This window comes from Pundamilia nyererei, unplaced genomic scaffold, assembly GCF_000239375.1.
Source record: "Pundamilia nyererei isolate P.nyererei 1_Seehausen unplaced genomic scaffold, PunNye1.0 scaffold00012, whole genome shotgun sequence".
NCBI lineage: Eukaryota > Metazoa > Chordata > Actinopteri > Cichliformes > Cichlidae > Pundamilia > Pundamilia nyererei.
In genome coordinates this window covers 799,848-821,797 of record NW_005187413.1, presented here as the reverse complement: position 1 = coordinate 821,797, position 21,950 = coordinate 799,848, and the positions used below count along the sequence as shown (strand labels likewise).

General features: G+C 38.5%; 1 protein-coding gene across 1 annotated transcript in view; it reads right to left on the bottom strand.

Moving 5' to 3' along the window:
• Nucleotides 1-1,992: 1,992 nt before the first annotated feature.
• The window catches only part of grip2b (glutamate receptor interacting protein 2b), a 162,835-nt gene continuing 142,877 nt past the window's right edge, over nt 1,993-21,950 (bottom strand). The window contains exons 14-23 of the mRNA XM_005724734.1: nt 20,872-21,012; nt 19,864-20,008; nt 13,571-13,710; nt 12,778-12,972; nt 12,485-12,641; nt 10,820-10,934; nt 8,718-8,931; nt 8,363-8,571; nt 6,828-6,974; nt 1,993-6,573 (exon numbers count right to left, since the gene is read on the bottom strand). Coding sequence (XP_005724791.1) covers nt 6,415-6,573; nt 6,828-6,974; nt 8,363-8,571; nt 8,718-8,931; nt 10,820-10,934; nt 12,485-12,641; nt 12,778-12,972; nt 13,571-13,710; nt 19,864-20,008; nt 20,872-21,012 — 1,622 coding nt within the window. The 3' untranslated portion in view covers nt 1,993-6,414. The remainder of the gene's footprint in view (nt 6,574-6,827; nt 6,975-8,362; nt 8,572-8,717; nt 8,932-10,819; nt 10,935-12,484; nt 12,642-12,777; nt 12,973-13,570; nt 13,711-19,863; nt 20,009-20,871; nt 21,013-21,950) is intronic.

Genomic DNA, 21,950 nt, shown 5'->3' with positions numbered 1-21,950 from the left:
TTTGTGCTTCTCTAGGAAGCATTACCTCCACTGCAAGTTTGCTTTGGGGTGAAGAACCAAAATTAAACCTGATCTCTTTAGTTGTAAAATGAGGTCTTGTTCAAATTCCCTGGATAGAAAATTTTTGCATATAAAGGTTTGATTTAAGGAGCTTATCCTGACCAAAGATAATCTCTTATGAATGTCCATTGTTTTCCATTGGTCACAAAGATTTACCAAAATAAACACAATCCACACATCCAACATAAAATTAGACATTTTATTTTTTTTCTTTGCAATCTTTTCTTTTCTCAAAAAGAGAAGTATAGCAGTACACTCTTTGTTTCTTAGAAAATGAAACAAACAAACAAACAAACAAACAAACAAACAAATCAAAATGACAACAACAAAGTTATACGTTTTATTTTTCATTTTGTATTTTCTTCCTATGTTTTGGAAGAGCATACTGTCATAGAAAAATACTATATTACATAGAATAGAACTTTACACAGTTTGGAAAAAAAATACACAATATCAATGCGTACATTATTAATAGCCCAGTCCAGAACCGTAGCAACTTTGACATCCAAACACATATTAGGCAAAAGAACAAATCAAAATATCTTTAAAAAATAAAGCATGAAACATAATTAAAAAAATAAACACATTAATAAAAAAAAAAAAAAGGAACAAAGACTGGAGACACTGACATTTCCTACTTTTGAAATGTGCAGCATGACATCATTTTCTCAGTTTCAAGTCATAATTACGCTGACTGCAACGAAGAAGTCAGTGTTTGTGTTTATCATTGAGCTAAATAGGTTAACTGGCTAGATATCGGAGAAGAAATTTAAGTTAGCTCATCAACAACTGTCATTAAACAGGCCAGTAAGCTAACAAGACATCTTATTGACTCATTGTCTAGTTCTCAGCAACAAGCCTACTTATAGCTGGTTAGTTTAAGTAGATTTGTTGCAGCTCACTTATTGTGGCAAGTTGTGAATAAAATGGCTATAAATAGCTAATACACTGTTTTGCTGTCACAATTGTATTTGTTATTTATGTATAACTAATGGTCAGATTGGTAGGTGCTATAGTTTGCTAGTTGTAACAACTTGCTAGTGTTCAGCTAACATTATTTATCTGTTACTGGTAATTTTCTGATTTGTTGAGTTGACAAGAGGTGACAAGATAGTGTAGTTTCCTTGCAGCCATTGAATGTTTTGCTACCCACAGTTTGCTGCAGCTGAGGCTCTCCAATTTAGACACTGCATGTTAAAAAACAAAACAAAATGCACACCAAATATAAAAATAAAGAGCCAAAAGATTGTCCTGGCTACAGACACAGCTAATAGAAAGGTGTAACACAAATATTTGACTGTAGTCTCCCAACCAAAATCATGAGTACATGACTGGCTTACGTTGCACATTGACAACTCGTGCGGTAGAAAAAGCAACATGTGCTCTCTCCCCTACAGGAACTTGTTATAGAAGCATAAAGTAATTACCCAGTAACATTTACCTAGTTTGGCTTTCCTTACTGCTCAATAGCCATGAACTAGCATCCTCTGGTCAGAAGGTGAATCGCCCTTTATTTAAGCTGTACGACAAGATTAACCATGTTTACATGGTATATTTGTGAGTGACTGAGCAGGCGTGGGCTTGTGAAAGGGCTTTACTTTAGCTGATGATGTAATATATGGTGGATTATGTAATAACTTATCTAATGTACTGAAATCGCTTAATGGATTCAGGGGAGTAATGCCAACAAGCTAGTCTAATAAAATGTGGTACATTACCATTAAATCTTCACATGAACATTTTTATTTTCTCCAAAATCGAAAAAGCACAGGGAATTAAATAACATTTTTTGTATTATAAACTTATCCGCGCGGAACAGTTGTTACGGTTCTGGATTGGGCTTTAAACTGACATTTGACCCAAAAATGCATAGGGAGTATACATGGCCACATACATACATAAAAGAAAAAAACAAACAAACAAAAAAACAATTCAGAAGGCTTTTCTCAGCATTTTCATTTTTTGTTGCTTTACAAAAGTTTGTTCCATTGTACATGAAAATACTTACAGTGCATGGTATTCAACAGTGTGCTTTATATTCAGCAGTAAGTGCTTGGAGAGAAGTAAATGTCCCTTTTTTGTATGTGTGTTGAGTTTACACTATTTTAAGCCTTTTCCGGTTTTTGGAAATAAAAATATAAAGGCCCACAATCCTTTAAAACCTCACTACTGTACAATGAAATGTACACAAATTAGTTTACACACACACACACACACACAGAGAGACACATACACACAAACACACACACACCTCTGAAACAGTGTATGCCCAGAAGTAGTGGACATTTTTTGCACATACATGTATTAGACAGAGAAACGTTGACAAATAGAAGTCTTCTGTATATGTTTTGTTATTCACACCCATACAGACATGGAAATTCTTATAGGGTGCCGCTGAATTCTGTTACATAACAACATAAGAAAATGGTAGGAACAGGGGTTGTGACTCTCTCAAAGTTTAGTTTTTTTTGTCAGTCTTGTCGAGAAAAAATGCTGTTCTATTACTCACTTATAATAATATCCTTATTCTGACGATGTATCCATCATATACTCCATATAGTTTTGTTCACCATAATTCATGCTAATATGTGTACACACACAAGTGTGCAAAGGATGTTTAGATTTGTTTTTTTTCCTCAAAAAGGACAAAACCTTGATCTTGCAACTTGCGCATTTATAAAATACTGCAGTAAAGTATTTAAATGTTAACTAAGAGCAACCCATACATAGATGAGCAGTTTCTTTGAAATTGTATGGCTTCATCATGTCTATCAATAGGATTAAAGAAGACAAAGAAGTGAACTGTGGTAGGTTCTTAGAAATATTTGGATGATGCCAGTTAGCTTAAAGTGTAAAAGATTGGTGCTGTTTTGGTGGAAAATGGTAGCAAAACCAGAGATTGATTTTAGTTTTATTCTGTTTACTGCAATTTATTTAAGTTAACTGCTACTTTGTAGAATTTAAGCACCTACCTTTGCACAGCACATTCATAAACTGCCAAGATCAGTAGGAGGGAACAAGAGCCAGCCCAATTTCAGTTAATCCAAAGATAATTGGAGCAAACACATTTTTGGCAGGAATAAGAAAAAATCATGAGAAATTAGGGGTCTGAAGGAAATGGAATTAATGTCTGGGGTTGCAAAACTTGAAACTTGAAGACTTGTAAGTTCTAAAGTTTCTGTGTGAAGGGTATTTCAGTGCTCCAGCTACTTTGAGCATTCTGACTATTGTTAGTCGGATGCACAGTGCCCTTGATTATAAAATCAAGCAGCCTGAAATTTAGTTTTAGGGAAAGTCGAACCCAAAACAGGTTAGTATGATGGCTGATGAGTCACAGCTTATGTTGACACAAAGAAGAATAAATCAAATAAATAAATAAATTGCAGCTGTACAAGATGATGCTACAGCTAGGACTAGCTCTGTTAAATATTAATGGTGCACCACTCCAAACTAAAAAAAAAATGCTACTTGTTGTGCTTCTGACCTGATGTACTGCCTTTGGCCTTGGACACTGTAGTCTCATTCATTAATGAGGCGTCAGTGGTGTAAAAATACAGATTGTGTGTCTAACCACATTGCAGGTGTAAGGTTCTAGTTGGCTGTCTCTTGAATTAGAAATTAACATTCCCTTAGCAGTAGAAGTAGAAATATACTTAGGGCTTTAAAACTATCGCACAACTAAGATCAGGTTTAGTTCAAGAAGGGATCTGTAAGATGTGACGAGGTTGCTAATCAAAAGTTAGCAGGGGAGGCTTTAGGAAGAAGAGAAAGGTTTACTATTTTCCCAATAGTCAGCATTATGTGAACTGATTAGAATCTTGCACTAATGAGCTGTCAGTCAAGGAAACCACAACACTTAATGTTGTGGTGAAGGTTAATAGTGGGAAAACCAGCTCTCAATCCTTGACATAACATTTGGCACACACTCTGTTCAAACTAATGTTTGTTCTTAGTTCAATCTTGGATCCATGGTGAAATTGCAAATGAGCACACACAAGTAGTCAGGAATGCTCACAGTGCTTCAAAGGGTGCTGACCATTAAAGGATAGTGGCTCAGTTTAACTCAGGCCGAACTCTGGAAATTTCCAATTGCACCTTGGAATAGAACCTGCTGATACACTCACATATAAATTACACATCATAAACAGACATTCATGAAAGACACAACAAAATGGCTTGATAATAAATGCATAACACACACTGTACGGTTTCATTTCCTTTGTTATCAGAGCCTTTTGTGTAAGAATGTGTGTGTCGGAAATTTGTCCATAGTCTGGCTTCACCAGCAACCTAGTGTAGTAGGTCTGATAGCAGATGATGCTATTGACTTTGTTCATAATCTTTGTGCAAAAGGGTGAGTGTTACCAATAAATCCAAACAGCAGTAGTGCTCTATAGCTATTATTTGAATAGTTCAAAAGGCTGTTAAATTAAAAGCCACAACAAAGAGAATGTTACTTCTTTATGACTTGTTGCTTGTTGTTCCCACTGCCTTAACATCTATACAACAGCATAAATGATCCATGACAATGAGACTCTTCAATAATTGAATCTTCCTCAAGGACCACATAGGGTTTAGTGGTGAGGCTGCAGATCACAAGCAACTGTATACCACTTCCTTATTAGATGTGTAGAAGAAATACAGATTATATAATAAAAAAGAAAACAAAAAATAGAATATTATCAAATATTCCAGTTTGGTAATATTCCAGTTCTGGAACATATCGGGAACAACTGTGTCTTGTCTCTTCTGTAAAATATGGCGGCATGACACTCGGGCATTACTGCATATGGCCCACAACCATAAATGCTGATCTCATGCTGGACAAATGAAAACACGATGATTCATACTTATAAGTGATACTCCAATGGAAAATTATGAATATTTTAATTCCTATGGATCCTCCTAAATCACACTTGTCATTGTGTTGACACTGCCTGCTATTGGGAACAGCTTTATTCACTGCTTAGGCATTCTTCTCCAAGAATGGTCCCAGTGGCTCACAGTATATATTAGTTTTGAGGTCGCTGGTAAGTGAAATGATCCTTTTGTTGTTGGATTATATAAATCAGACTTAACATCTTAAAATTAAACTAGCTGCTAGTTAATTTATTCTGCGGCACACATCCTTACACAAATATGCCAATAAAGACAAACAGATGTTACATTAAATCACTCTGAGCCTCAAATCTAATAATTTTGCGATTTGAAATGAATTTGAAATGCTACTGTTGCTTGACATTGTAGTCTTGCAATGAAATATGATGAGGTGAACCCAGTGATCTCAGACAACTATTGATATAGTGGATAATGTCATAACATTTGGTACATTTCAAATGCAGGTAGATGTTCTTCGTTTGGCAGTACAGTTTGTTCTGGGGCACAGCCACTCATGCTCATTTATGGTGTAGCAAAAGCCGTGATTGGTCAATTCCACTTAAGACACCATTTTTCATTGGGAGCAGAAATTACGCCCTTCCCTCCTTTCACTTTCATTTTATGATAGCATGAAACAAAATAACAGTTTGGCAGTTGTGATGGCATCACTGATGACATCTTCATAAATCAGCGTTGTGATGTCACCAAAGTGACATTATAATGTGCAGCAAGATCCAATAGAGAAGTCTGCCTTGAAAAAAAGAGCTATACTTGACCACTCCAGAATTTTGTTTTTTTCTTGGTAATGTCAAGTGAGCAGCAGTGTTTGAGCAGAATCTTAGCAGCATTATGAAATTCTAAAATGGCTACATTTATTATAGACACACTCCCATTATGAACTGTTTGTTCCGTTTTCTGTTAGTACTTAGTAACCTTCTGTGAAACAAATGGAAACCCGAAACTGAGAATTTTTCTCCGGTAAAATCATTTACAATATTGTATAAGGCAGATCTCTCAGGTGCAAGTACTGTAGGTTCATGGGAGCATATGGCCTTGCAATAAAAACTGAAATAATCTTACCCGTATTGCAGGTTAAAATGAGTAAAAATGGCTATTTAAAGTGCCGAGTAAGTCATTGTTGAAATCGAAACAACACTGTGAGTCCAGCCAGTAATCGGGAGAGCTTTTGGTGTGTTTTTCTGTATTGTGGTGATGCTTTCATATAGACCGTACTGTGTAAAAGCAGTTCAACCCAGTGTAAATGGGATGGGGAGACTATGTGAGCATGCACGTGTTAGGATGTGTGTTCCAGTAGGAGTCTCTGTATTTAAACAGATATACTGCAAGCCGGTGGAGTGTGTGTGTGAGTGAGTGTGTGTCTGCGTTTTTGGGCCAGTTCCACTATGTATAAGTTTATGCTTCATCACCAGTTACAATATGTCTTCTGTATGTTTTGTGCACGTGTATGTATTTGTGTTACAGGTCAAGTGCGTGGTCTAAAGTGTTGTTATTGTCCTCTGGGTCATCATTGGCAAGTGGGTTGCGGCTGATGACCAGTTCAAGTCTGTCTCCTGCTTCTGTGATGAGAGGTACGGCCAGACAACAGTCAAAGTCTCTCGTCCTTACATGGTTCACCTAAATACAGTCAAAAAGATTAAGCCAATGGTTACTTTGGTAATTTGCATAACTGTAGACATTTTTAATTTAGCAAACAAAAAAAAGAGGGGGACGTGAAGATAACTACATGTAAGCATAACAAAATATGATGCAAAGGATTTTTCCAAATGCTGAGGACAGAGTGAGCTTTTTTTTTTCTTCACAACAAAAAACTATATTAGAATTAGGGATGCAATGATGGGCAGTACACTAATTATTATCATCATCATCACCTGCAGGATCCTGTCATAGGGTCTAAGCCCGGCTCTGTCAGCAGGGCCATCAGGTCTGATCATGTTGACATAAACACCTTTTTCCAAGAAACCATCTGACACGCTAAAGCCAAAGTCATCACTCTCTGGGTCCTTTATCACTGTTACCTAGTGACAGAACACAAGGATGTGAGGTTGAGTAATAAAATGTAATTTGCTAGTATCTTGTGCTCCTAATCAAGACAACAGAACAAAAAGACTATTCACATGTCAACCCGTCTGATGAAACTGTCTCAAAATATCTGTTGTGTCACTGCAGGAACAATAAGTTTCTCTGTGGATGGGAATAACACTTGTAACCATGATAACTGCACACAAACATAAAGAAAGCTGCGCAACACATGAAATTTAGACAAAGAAATGTCACTGATAAATTAACATATTCAAATTTATTTAATCAAAGTACAAAAATTTGTCTAAATTAAAAGTTTTGTATGCAAATTAAAACCAAACCAACACCAGATGCTAAAATAAACAGATTTTTAGCCTGAGATCCAGATCCAATTCTAACTGGTTTAAGATCCCAAGCAGAATAAAAATGCTCATTAAACAGGACGACCAGAATAAATGCACACAAACTGACATTTATTACTTTAGGGTGGAATAAACTATTTTGTAAACTGATCCAAATAAATATTTTACCATGTAAACATTTTAACCTGATTGCTTTCTGGGTGTGTATTCGCAGCTGAAAGTTTATTTGTAATACAAGGTCCTAAAGAATAAACGGAAAAAATGATAATGACAATTGTGCTGATAATAGACGTCTTTCTTCAGTGAACTGCCATGTGCCACAAAGCAGGAACCAAAAGCCGAATAAATGGACAAAGCCATATAATATAATGGACAACTGTAAGATAAAGTCTTTATTATTGGTAATGCAATCCAGATTTTTTGCTGTACCTTTTGGATACAAAACCAAAAATGCAGCAGCATTATGACATTCATCTGAAATGTTGTATGATTGATTAACGAGGCATGACTTAAGGCTGTAACAGTTGTTCACTGTGATGTATTTTCTCTCTATGGATAAAACATGTATTTCTCATTCTGGCTCTGAGCTGTACATGTTTCACTTGGCCCTCGTCTCCTCAAATTGTGACTGTAAATTCATGGAAGGCTGAACTACATGTAGTCACTTGCATAACAGGGAGGCTGGGTATTTATACTGTATTACATAATACTCTGCACTGTAAAGAAGAACATTTCAAACCTCATAAGAGTAAACTAGAACTCACTATGCATGCTAGCTAGAAAGGGGATATTATTCAAGTTATTAGTAATGACAGTGTTTGACATGTCAAGTCAAAATGTGTACTTTAAAGTTTGGACCAGATACCAATGCTTACAAACTTTAACAGCAATGTCAGCTTGAATGGTTACATTGATATTTTTGGTTGAATTCTAATTATCTACTGCAAGTTTACCTAATATTCTCAATATTTCATCCTAACCCACATCGAAAACATATTTTTTCCAGTTCTCTCTGAACTCACTTTGTGAAGCTCTAGTGGTGTTGGTGACAGAATACCCTGCATCTCTTCTTTGATCCGACGGGACTCCCATGTCCTCTCTGATACTCTCAGTGAGGCCTTTGACTTGGGCTCATGGTGCAGGAGAGGGGATTGGATATCTTGGTGAATGTGAACCCCTTGTTGTAGGTGCAATTCCTGGTTGAAATGGGCCTCCTCGTGTAGATGGGGGTCTGAGTGGCAAACATATTGCAAGTGTTTTTAAGCAACTGTTTAACAAGTAATCCTTCTATACATGGTATAAAATGATACTTTACTATATTTTTCTGTTTAAAATTTGGAAACAACCACCCTTAGTTGTGTCATATCAGTGACTAACCTTGGTGAAGTTGAGCCTCTTCATGAAGGTGGGCTTCCTCGTGAAGATGGGCACCCTGATGGAGGTGTGTTCCTTGGTGGTGCAAGTTGCCTTGATGCAGGAGAGAATTTCGCCGCAATGGGCTCATCCTGCTGTGGGTCAGTATGGGCTCAGATGGAGGCTTGTTGACACCATCTACACCAAGACTGATGGCTGTGCCTGTCATGATGGATGCCTGCAATGAATTGAAACAAGTTGAGTTACCGCTTTGTAACCAACCATTTGGAGACATTGAGTGCTTGCCAATGTGATTGTTTGACAAACATTCATACGTTCAGCACAATTTGTTACTGGTTTAAATACTATTGGTCAGACTGGGCAGCATCACCTCATCCCCCGTCATAATGAACACTGGTGCTCCACAGGGGTGTGTACTGAGGCCTCTCCTGTACTCACTCTACACCTACGACTGCACGGCCACTAGCAACTCCAACATCATTTTGAAGTATGTGGACGACACTACAGTGGTGGGTCTTATCACCAAAGGTGATGAGACGGCTTACAGGGAGGAGGTCAGCGCCCTGACCCACTGAGACAACCATCTCACCCTCAACGTTGCAAAGACAGAGGAGTTGATAGTGGACTTCAGGAGGTGCAGAGAAGCACACACCCCCATCACCATCAACGGAGCTGCTGTGGAGAGAGTGAGCAGCTTCCGTTTCCTAGGTGTACATCTGGTGGAGGATCTCACATGGTTAGTACAAATAAAAGCTCTCCGGAGAGTGGTGCAATGTGCCGAAAGGATAATAGGAGGTGAGCTTCCCTCCCTCCAGGACATCTGCAGGAAGCAGTGCCTGAGGAAAGTCGGGAGGACCATCAAAGAATCCAGCCACCCAAGCCATAAACTGTTCAGACTACTTCCATCAGGCAGGAGATACTGCAGTATCCAGTCCCGAACCAGCAGATTGAGAGACAGCTTTTTCTATCAGGCCATCAGACTGCTGAACACTTCATAGACACCTCACCTTCACTTACCGGAACTTCAACATCCATATTGTACATAAATGCCACTTGTTTTGCACAATATCCAACTGCTGACCTCTGTATATTTTATCTTTTTTCATTTTATACATTAAATACCATTGCCATTTTATACATGGCAGCACGGTGGCACGGTGGTTAGCACTGTTGCCGCACAGCAAGGTGGTCCTGATTTCAATTCCCCCATCAGGCCGGGGTCTTTCTGTGTAGAGTTTGCATGTTCTCCCCGTGCTTGCATGGGTTCCCTCCAGGTACTCCAGCTTCCTCCCACTGTCCAAAGACATGCAGTTTTGTGGGGATAGGTTAATTGATTAATCAAATTGCTACATAGGTGCGTGTGAATGTGAGCGCGAATGGTTGTCTGTCTCTGTGTATTAGCCCTGTGTACCCCACCTCTCGCCCTATGACAGCTGGGATAGGCTCCAGCGCCCCCCGCAACCCTATAAAAGAATAAGCGGAAGCGAATTGATGGATGGATAATTTTATACATATGTATACACACACACACAGACACACACACACACAGATATGTGTATATACATATTTAGTATACATATTCAGTAATGCGATTCCAGTTCTTATATTGTGTTTGTTCTTATGTTATTGTATTTCGCACACCTCTGTTGCTTGTGAAGCTTGCACACAAGAATTCGCAAGTTCAAGGACTCGTATGTGCTGTACCAGTGTACCTGTACATGTCATGTGACAATAAAAGTGATTTGATTTGGTTTGCTATTACATCAATGAGTGTACATAAAGGGGGATTTATAATGCTATGTTGAGGGGTTATACGTAGCAGAACTAAAATGCCTGCAATCATATCCACTAAAGCCTTGCTTTAGTCTTTACATGTTGCTCTTCAGTATAAAAGACAAATTAGCTATGAAGTGTATATATAGATACAGCATCAGGCAAATAAAAGAATGCAAATACTAAACATGCTATACAAAACTGTTGTTAAAACCCTTTGACTCAAGTGCAAATCCACTTCAGTGAGCACTGTATGCTGATTGAGGCCAGTATTCATCTTTGATGCCAATTTTACACTTGAAGTCAAATAGTTGTGAAAAATACTAACTAACCTCTATTTCTCTTAGTAGTTCTGACTGGCCACAGGTCTCCAGGTCCTCCAGAGCTTGACACCAGAAACTGTCTTCTGGATCCAATAGAATGCCATCCGGTTGCTGGCCAATAAATCTGCCACACAAAAACAGACACACAAATAAAACAAGTTTCCACACCCATTTTGCTGGATTTTCTCTGTTGCTGAGTACTACAAAAGGGGAAAACCATGCAAAGCAAGACAAACATATTTAAGCTTTATCTTCATGGAACTGCCTTTTGATCACACGTTGTGTATTGTGCGAAATGTATTTTTCTCTTAAATATTTTATTATTATGATTATAATTATTATAATTATGATATTTATTTATCTAAAGTGCAGAGAGTAGTTGGCTACATGACATGCAGTGTGCCTGATTTAGCACTGGAACTTTCACTTACAAAAAGGCATTAAGGACACAGAACCTGTACACACACTGTCTGTATCTGTCATGGTTAAACCGAACGAACAAAAGTAATCATTTAACCCAGAATGTCCCCAACTAACACGATTAATTCACTTTCATTGTTTTACTGATTTTTGTTTTTTTCCTCGAAAATCCCTTTCTCTCGCTGTACACCCTCAGAAGTGTTATGTAACTTTAACATGCTGACTAGCCTTAGCCTTCTGACTCATCACAGCTTTACACAGAGATACACAAAGACACAGGTACAACATATTCACAGTAGCACTGACTTCATGACTCAATCTCTGCAATGAGGTGTACCCTTCGCCAAGAGCTCTTGGTGATGATACAGGCACAGTGAAACAGTGTTAAAGATAAAATCCTTTCTTGCAGAAAATAAGCTCATGCATTTTGAAGATCTATAGTGGTGAAATATATCATACCATTCCACACCATACCATAGCACTTTATTCATAAAACAGCTTTAGAAACATCAGCAGGGCTGACCAAATTGCTGTTCAATAACACCAAACATAAAAGACAAACACGGGCCAAAGGGTAAAAGATACAGAAAACAAAACAGCTTTAGAGTATATAAAAAGTAGATAGAAATCACAGTCAATTTCACACTGTGTCAAAGGATAGGGACTAAAAGTGAAGGACCTGTCTGAGCTGTGATTCCTAATCATTCCACAATATAATAATTATTATAGAACTGACATCACAAAAGCAATCACTCCAAGGAGCTTTATATTGTCAGGTAAAAACCCTACAATGAAACAAAGAAAACTCGAGTAATCTGATTATCCCTATGAGCAAGCACTTGGCATCACTGGCAGGAAAAAACCTCTGGGAGAACCAGACTCAGGGAACCACAGCCATCTGTCATGATCGGTTGGGTATGAGGAGAGGAAGACAGGACAAAAGATAGTGTTGATGAACCATAGAAACTATTATCTATGTCACCTTGAGGTCAAGGTCAGATCACCTTGATCTTGAGGTCAAGGTCACCCCATCATTTCTTTTTACTGCTGAGGGATAAAAAACACACACTCACAAATAAACTGCACAATCAAGTGAGTGCAGACAGCCTACAATGGCCCTTAGTCAATAAGTCAACATTTATATGGATTTTTATGAATAAAAAAGGTGATATCAAAAGAAAAGTGTATGATAAACAAAAAAAAAAAGACAGTCACAACGAACAGCTTTGTAGCTAAAACTAAATTCAGACCTACCCTGGTGGTTTGTCCCAGTCATCCTCACTGAAGCCTCCGTCACTAAACGGGTAGTTCTTCCGACGTCCAGGAGGAGGCGTGGTACTTCGTTGCTGCTTGGCACTACGCCACTCATGCGGGTGTAGAGCGATACCAGCTGCTTGATGGGTGTATGTACCTACAAGAGGATAGATGAAATGACCAAATACAAGAAAGAGTGCTTTTAATATATTCCTTCTTGTCATTAACATATTTCTTACAGGGTTAAGACATCCTGAAATTTCACTTTCTACACATGCTCAAATGTAGCTTACCCTGGCTCCCATAGCCTGCATCCAGCCCTGAGCCATCCCATGACTCCATAGCAGAGTCAACGCTGGGTATTGTTGTGGAGTAGAGCTCTGATAGCTTGTTGGTTTGTTGGCTGTCTGTCAAATCGTCCTCCTCAGGGTCACTGATCTCGTTTTCTGTTGTGTCCTCTACATCTGCTGTCTTCCTGTCTTCTATGTCTTGAAGAAAAAAAAAAGAGGCCAATTTAATTTAAAGGTTAACTCCAATTGTTAACTTGGTAAAATACATATGTGAACCTTTTACTACATGTATATTTTTCAACATTAAATGCTTATAAGAGACAAAATGAAACTTGAACTGGTTAACCTACTGACCTCTTCTCTGCATTTACCTATAAACAGGTTTTAAATCAGATCTATTAGGATATGAGTTGCAAACAGCTAACCTGTTACATACCACTTATACAGTACAAATATTGTATGCATGTTTTAAACAACAGGGTTTCCATATCTTCTCCCCGCAAAAGCTGTATTGCTGTATTACTTTCCTATTTTTTTTACCTCCTGCACAGGAACTGAAACCATCTGATTCTGCGCAAGGTTTTTGTTCTATTCACCTGGTGTGCAGATAATGGAAGAACCTTTGTAATGCAAGTAACACCTTATTTGTAACTGTGATTACTGAATTTAGCACAGTAACGTGTTACATTACGGCGGTACTGAAAGATGTAATGTGGCAACGGTAACACGTTAGCCAACACTGCGCACAAAAGACAGATTTAAAATGCATGTTACTGTTACTAGTTTTTATACTTACTGTCAAGCTGTTTTTTTATTTTGAGAGTGACCGTCTCTCCAGCCATCTGCAGCAAGTGGATGGCTTCGCTCAGCGGCTTCCCTTTCAGGCTGACACTGTTGATAGCCAAGATCCGATCACCTACATGTATAGCCCCTGTCCTACATAGGTAACGAGATACACAAAGGTACAGAAGTAGAAATTTGTATTATTCCCACATAGGAAAAGTAAAAAATGTTAAACCTCATACATATCATTATACAAGAAGATTGTTAATAAGCCTAAAAAGGACTCTAGAGGGGTCTGAATAGCATTAAACCATTAAATATCTATCAAAAAAGTTATTTGTGAAAACATATTTTGACCTCTAGTGCACCATGTTAGTATTTTTAAATAATACCGCAAAATACACTAATATCAAAAATTCTCATTTCCTACAAAATCAAAGATCAATGTACAAAAAAGCAGCTGCAGTGTTTACAAAGATTATTGCTACTGGTTTATTTTTGATTACAATTTTTTCCAACTAATACAGATTTTTGCCAATTCTGATTTTCTAAAAAAAGTTAACTGACAGCATGTACAAACAAAAATCAATCTTATCAGGACACACACCCATTTTTGCTTTTCCAGTTATCTCTATAATTTTCCTCATAACTGCTTTGCTAATATAGAGGCAAGACACTTGTCCTGTGTTAGCTTCTTTAACATGTCCATATTCAACTGGGTGAAGATGATTTAAGTGTCTGACTAGATTTGTTGTTACAATTTTTGTGTGTGTGTGTTTTTCCCCCTGTGGTTTTCTTTGGAGAACCATTGTGTCTTCACTCACAGCGAAGAGATTCCATGCTAACGACATGTTAGCATATGGCTATAAGTGTGGCCGTGACTATTTGCCTGTGGTGTTGTGGAAAGTGTGTGAAATGGATTAGTTTTAAATTGGACATATATGAGGCTGACTGGTGAATCTCAGTATGACACAATTATAATCTAACAGAGGGCAGGCGACTGGATAGTGACACTGGGGCTGCACCACAGTGGTATTGCTCATGGCTACATTCATATTTTAGGAAGGCTTTCTGACCTGTATTTTATTATTTATACTTAGATACAGTAAGAGCAAGCAATTAAAGCTAGAGAAAAAGAAAAACAAATTTGTATTTACCTTGGCTCCATGGTTTTCAAACTACTGTAGGGCACACGATTGGATAGAAAAAAATATATAACAATGGTCTGCAGTGATACAGTGTTACTACAGTGATACAGAGTTTCTATAGATAAGATCTTACTCTTTTATGTTCATACAAAACTAAGATAAGATAAAGTAAGGGAAAACTAAGATAAGCCGCCATATGACTGGACTAAGGTCAGAACAAGGTGAAAAGAATAACACTGCCTCCCTTGAATATCATTAAAACTTTCACTTTCTTGTAAAGCCCTATAAGAAAGGAAAAACTGTCTTTTATATTCCAACCTAATTTGAGGAAGATATTCATTTTGAGGTCTCACACACAGGCTTATGAAAGCATATACTAAACATATATGTTAAACACTTTTTGAGAAAGCCTAGCATAACAAATAAGTTTTTTTAAGGATATAGGGATGGTGTTCTTGTGCTCATACTAAGCACTCCTTCAAAGTTGATGTCAAAGAGCTTGATTTTGGTTTTGTCTTACCAAATAACCTTTTCCCAAGTCTTCTCTGAATCATTTAGATTCAGATTTAGGTTCACTGGTAAATGTAAGATGGGCCTATACGTGTGCCTTTTTGCTGCAGTCCATTACAGCATAGCGTGTTACCAAATGTCTTCTTGGTGACTGTGGTCCCAACTGCCTTTAGGTCATTAACAAGCTCCTCCCATGTAGTTTTGGGCTGATCCACCACTTTTCTCATGATCATCTGCCCAATTTGATGTAAGATCTTGCATGGAGCTCCAGACCAAAGGTGACTTATGTTTATTTTATATTTCTTACATTTCAGAATTGGTACACAACTCACTTTTGCCCAAGTTGCAACAAGGCAGAGCCAAACCCAACCCAATCATAACCTAGGCTTATCACTAACTCTGATTTCTGATAAGGATGAGCTTAAATCCTGGAGAACAACACCTATCCTTGCCAACCTCACCAGTGGACGGATCCATCTGTGAGCCTGTGTGTCCTTGATGGTATTCCTTGGCTATCTATTGACTTAATGAACAAATGTTTTTATCAGCATTTTGCTATAATCTATAACCTGGCATCCCCATTCATCTTAGGAATACATTTTATAATCACAGGTCTATTAACCCTGCATAAATCAGAAAAGCCATGCACTTAGCTGTGATTTGAGTTCTTGAACCTTTCAGATCTTTTGCAAAGGGCCTTCGTGTAACTATATATACAGTATATACAGATTACAACAGCCTCAAGTGGCTAATGTTCCATCCTGGCAGGCTAGTCGGCTAATGGGATATCAGCCGACTAGCCTGCTGGTCTTTGTGACTCCAAAACTTTCCTCCTTGTTCCTACAGATTTTTTTTGCCAGAGTGCAACATCACTGGTAGCTTATATTGCCATACTATGCCTCCAGTTTTACTGACAGATCGTGCACATATTAAACAAATGCAGTTAGATGACCCAGTCACTGCCCAGCTGTCCAGAAATCTAGGAACAGACCCATGTGCAGACATGAGTGGAAACAGTTCCTCATCATCTTTTGTTTACCATGGTCTACTCTACTATAAAGACCCAAAGCACAGATGTGGTTTGCATCAATTGAAATACCTTAAACACTCCATGGTACCTTGCTCAGTTACTATCATGACCACCCCACTGCACGTCACCGTGGTATTTCCCAAGCACTCGTAGAACTGTAGTCTAGGTTTTTGTGGCCAAAAATGGCAGCGGATATCAAACTTTATGTTGCTTCCTGTTCAGTCTGTCAGGTTATTAAATCAAGGTAGGTTTTGTTGACAATTTCTCCAAGTAGATTAAGGTGTGTGTGGTTAGAGGGGCAACAGCACAGGTGGCAGCCAGTAAGTTTGTCAGTGAAGTATTCACCAGACACAGTGCCCCTACCTGTCTTAGAAGGTCACCATTTGTGACTGAGCCGTTTGAGCACGTCAAAACCCTCCAATGGGGCTGAGATACAGTAAAATAATTCTGAAAAGAAGAGTGACTCGAGAGACTCATTGTCAGTTATCCGAAATGCATGAAATCAGTTCTTGCTGCCAAGAGTGGCACAACCAGGTGCAAGGGGCACCACTTTTTTCACATAATAATAATAATAATAATAATAATGTGTATGTGTTAGTCCCCATAGGGAAATAGTTCCTCTGCATTTAACCCATTCACCCAGTGAAGCAGTGGGCAGCTGTCACGGGTCTGGGTCCGTTGGACCCAGTATGTGGAGTTTCATGTTTTTGTTATTCCATTTTTGAGGTTATTATGTTTTGGTTTTAGTTTGCATCAGGGATTGTTTTCTTGTTCTCTTGTTGTGTTTATGATGACGATTATGATGTTTATTATTTGAGTTTCATGTTTAAGGATTTGTTCTCGGTTGTATCTCACGTTTAGTTTAGTTCAGGTTCCATGTGTCATTCTGTCTGTCTCTCAGTGTCAGGTCTGCGTCTTGGTGTGGTGTTCTCGTTTTATTGTGAAGGTCTGGGTCTCATGTGAGTGTGTTCAGTTTTACCTCTGTCTCGTCTTGTTGATCATTCCCAGCTGTGTCCACCACCTGTGTGTAATTCCCCTGTGTTTCTCTGGGTGTATTTAAGTCATGTCCTCCGTTATTGTAGTTGCTGGTCCGTCTGTGTATTCCACCCTGCGTCATCTGTGTATCTACCATGTCACATCCGTGTGCTCTCCCTGCTGTCCATCGTCATTCTCCTCTGCTCGTTCTCATTCAGGTTTGTGCTCTAGTTTAGTTCGAGCTCCGTTTGCCGTTTGTATTTACTTTCATGTTCAATAAACCACCTTTACACCTTCACGACTGCCTGCACTTGGATCCTCCTTCATTTCCTCCACACGGCTCACCTCACTCGCCGTGACAGGCAGCCACCAATGCAGCGCCCTGGGGAGCAGTGTGTAGGGACGGTACCTTGCTCAGGGGTACCTCAGGGTAGCCGTTCAGTAGAGTTGAACCCCCGACCTTCCGATCATGGGGCCACCACTCTACCTACTGAGCTATCCCTGGCCCGGGGTAGGTTGGGTAGGTTGGATAGCCTTTTCTTTTAATAAATAATATCATCATTTAAAAACTATTTTTTATTTGTGTAGTATTAAATTGAGTGAAATATGTGCTATAAATATAAATATGCAAAAATTAATTATATATTTTTTAAAGCACTGTAGATGACTTGTAGAAAGAGGACTGCCAAAAAGTTAAACTTAGTGCTACTTTCAGAAAATCATGTGCCACTAAAAACGATATCTGGAAGAATGCATTTTCTTTCTTGGTGAACAGTATGTACCCACACGGATAAGGTAGACCTAAGTTATAATGGTCCTAGTTTGTGCCTGGCCCTTACGCCCTTTGGTGGTTAAACAAAATTAAATCACTTGACCGAAAAGAAAAAAAGAAAAGGAGAAAAAGTGGGTCGGTGTAAGATGTAGCACTGTGGTTATCGTTTGTATTCCTGCACTTTCATCTGTGTCAAGTTGCACCAAGTTTATTTGTAGAGTGCTTTTAGCCAACAGGTCTGAGTGCTTTATCGACAACAGTTTAGAATGGGAAATAGAGCAATTACATCACAGACTCAGAGAAATGGGGTCACAGTGTGTGTGTATTTGGAAGTGGGAAAGTAGTATGTTGCCTCTGTGAACATAGTTTGATGGAATAACACGTGAGCCTGTTATAAAAGCTGAAGGTGCTGTGTGGTGGAGTGGATGTAAGCTGAATTTACCAATCGATGTTTATGACTCAGGGAAAACATTATGTCATCTTTCTCTCAGTCTTGCTTTGGACACTAGCTACCATCTCGTGTTTCAGAATATCACATCTGTCATTACTCTGTGTCAAATGGCACATGCTGGACACTCAACTTCTGGTGTAGAATCTGGAAAATGGATGGATGGAAGGAAGGAATATAGGCTTGGTTGTAGCAGAGACAAAAATATCAACACATGAAAATTGGAGATGCACTGATTGTTTGGTTTTATCTAACTGGCTCGGACCAATGATTGGTGGATTGCCAACTGATATATTCAATTCTGTGTTGATGTGACACAGTTGATATTAACCATTGCAGAAATGTAAATACATGTCACATTGACATATACTTCAACAACAGTAATTGTTCTGCTTGTTAGCAATATGCTGTGCAAACATGCAGTGAGCTTTAATTGTATGTGGTTGCCTTATGCTAACACAGTATCCTGTTATCTGCCAGTGGACATGTGTGCATAGGGTGCATCGCATCCCTGTGTCTCCTGTGAGAGTCTGTCATGTCCTCTGTGTAGGTTTCCTCGGTCATGTCTGCATCTCGGTAATGTCTCATCTCCATTTACTTTCCCCATGTTCCTCTCCTTGTGTTTCACCCCTCTCGCTCCCTCGTCCTCTGTGTGTCTTAGTCGTGTCAGGGTCTTTTGTCCCCCTGTTTGTTTATCCCCGTCTCTGTGTCAAGCCCAGGTGTCTTCGTCTATGTCTCTGTCTGGTTCCTGTTTATTTTGACAGTCTCTTGTCCCGTGTTCAGTGTGTTTAGTTTTGCTTCCCTTGTGTTGTTATGTTTATTCATCCCAGCTGTGTTACCATGTGTTTCCTTCTCCCTAATCATCCCTGTGTGTACACTTTGTGTCAGTTTTCCTTTGTCCCTTGTCGGATTGTCTGTTTAATCTTCTGTGATCTCAGGATTTCCACGTTTCTTATTTCCATGTTTCTCTTGTCTTTTTCCAGTTCAGTTAGAGTTTATGGTTTCCTTTGCCTTTGTTTTTGTACCCTTACCAGTCAATAAATTGTCTCGCTTTTGGTTAATTCCCGTTTCACGCCTCGTTCCGTCTGCATTTGGGTCATCACCTCAAACTCCAAAAGTCTGCAGCCATGGAGCATGAGTCACCTCTCTTTTGGAGTTGCTTTTTTTGTGAAAATAACTACATTTGGTTAATGTAAAATAACGCAATCTTCCATGCTTGGCTGGTACTCTTGTTTTTTTAGTTACAGAGCAACACAGACATGTAACACATGACAGACATAGTGAGATATTCAATTCATTTTCAATTCATCAGCTTTGGATTTATACAAAAATGCTCTATCCAGAAATCTAGGGAATTTCATTTAGAGCTACAAAGTGGCAACCTAGAATTCCCAGAAGAGATTTTGTGTGTCTGAGTATGTACCTTTCTGCAAGGCCTCTCTTAGTTAGGCCTGATATAGTGATGGGGTCAAAAGGCTCCTCAGTGCCAGAGATGGTGATACCCAGAGGGCCTCCGTACCGCTTCAGTTCCACTGTGTATATGATGCTGCCTGATGTCTCCTGCTCATCTGATACACACAAACACACATACACGCACAAGCAGTCACACACAGAGACACACACACACATTAATCTAGTGTTTCAAGTCTGAGGAGTACATTATACCGTCTGATGGATGCTTCTTATCTGATGCACACGCACACAAAACACTTCAGGTCACTAAGTAATACTGGATCCCATTACCTGCTCACTGGAAATGTGCACACACAAACACACTTGATTCCAGAAGTAGGTCAAAACGCTTCTTGAGACTACACTGGTAGGCAAGACACAGTTTCCATGGTAACCAAGGAAAAGACTGCCTTGTCATCATATAGCATGCACACATGTTATTTCCTCCTTGTGTGTGTTTGTGCCTGATGACTACAGTCTCATTATTTACCCTCATTACACAGTCCCTAACCTAGTTTGTGTGTGTGTGTGTTTACGTCACATTATATAACTTGAATGTGTTTATGTGTATGAACAAATACAAGGTGTAAGCTGTAAGACTGTTAAAATGTGAATATGTGACCATGCACAAAAGTCCTTAGATGGATTAGGACTCTAGGCTACTGCTTGTTGTTTCCAGTTCCCATAATAGGTCACTGCACATTTTTCTATATAAAATTATAGTATATTGTAAAAACATGTTGGATTTATGTTGTAATTTATAATACATTCTTTGTTTCACATGAAGACCATTTTAGTTGTGTCGGTGTCCCAGAGTTTTGGACAATAGTGCCACCTTGTGGTCAAACCTCATTAGTACAGCTTTCTTTTTTTCTGACGGTAGCTGAAATAATAAACTGAAGAAAACTTAAAACATTAGCTTATCTCAGGTCAGAGCTCTGTCCCTCAAATATAGAAACAACTATATTCACAGAAGTACCTGAGTTGTCTTCATCTTTACGTATTTTTAATTTGACGAGTTCCTCACACTGCTGGAGGATCTGCTCCGCGTCATCTTTGGAACAGTTTTCAAGTCTGATGTTGTCAATAGCCAGCAGCTTATCTCCAGGCTCCAGTGTTCCTGTTCTGGTGGTGAGAGAGTGAAAGAATAGAGAGTGACAAAGAAAAAAGAGAGAAAAAGTCAAAGCATTTGAGACTCTCTTAGATATTAATCAAGCGCTGAAGTAAAAACACTTATGTTACTAAGTTGAATAATTTCTATAATTTCACATTTAAAAGGGCTCAATGGAATTCTAAAAAAGTGTAACTTTATGAGTATATGATATGACATAGCTTGCTCCTCAATATATTAGTTGGAAAATAAATACAACACCCATAAACCCAGCCACCCAGAAAAACAAAAACCTGTGTTGAGCTGGCTAGTTTTAGTGGTCCTTGCTATGTAAGTCTCCAAACCTCTATATAATTTATATTGTTAGAAAGTGGTAGTACTCACTCTTATTACTTACTTTTGAGCACTATTCAGCTGCTTATTAACACAAAAATCTGAGCCCATCCACAAGGCAACAACACAGTGCATTTAAGTATATAAATATAGTCAAAATGATCCCTTTAGTATTAAATGTCTATCATTTCAACACAACCCGAGCATAAGATCTATTTCTTTATGACTGCAGTGTACCCGTCTTCTGATGTTAGAAAGGTGTTTGATACTATCGTGTTAATATGGACCAAAAAAATTTCTTCCAGTGTCCAGCACGTTGCTGAATATAGGACACAAAGGATTAAGGCAAGGGGGTCTATGTTAAAGCTCATATCACTGTAACTGTGTATTACTGTGAACAAGAGAAACACACATGACTAGTAAAGTCTGGTGTCCTTTAGTTCTTAGTGTGCAATTTACTCTAAGATTAAAAACAAAACAAAATAGCCCAGAAGGTGATACATTGTAACAAGTGTCATAAAACACAAGGACAAAGTGAACTATAATATGGATATAAATTCAAAAACAGAAAACAAAACAAAAAAAACCCCCAGAACAAAATTAAATTGAAAATA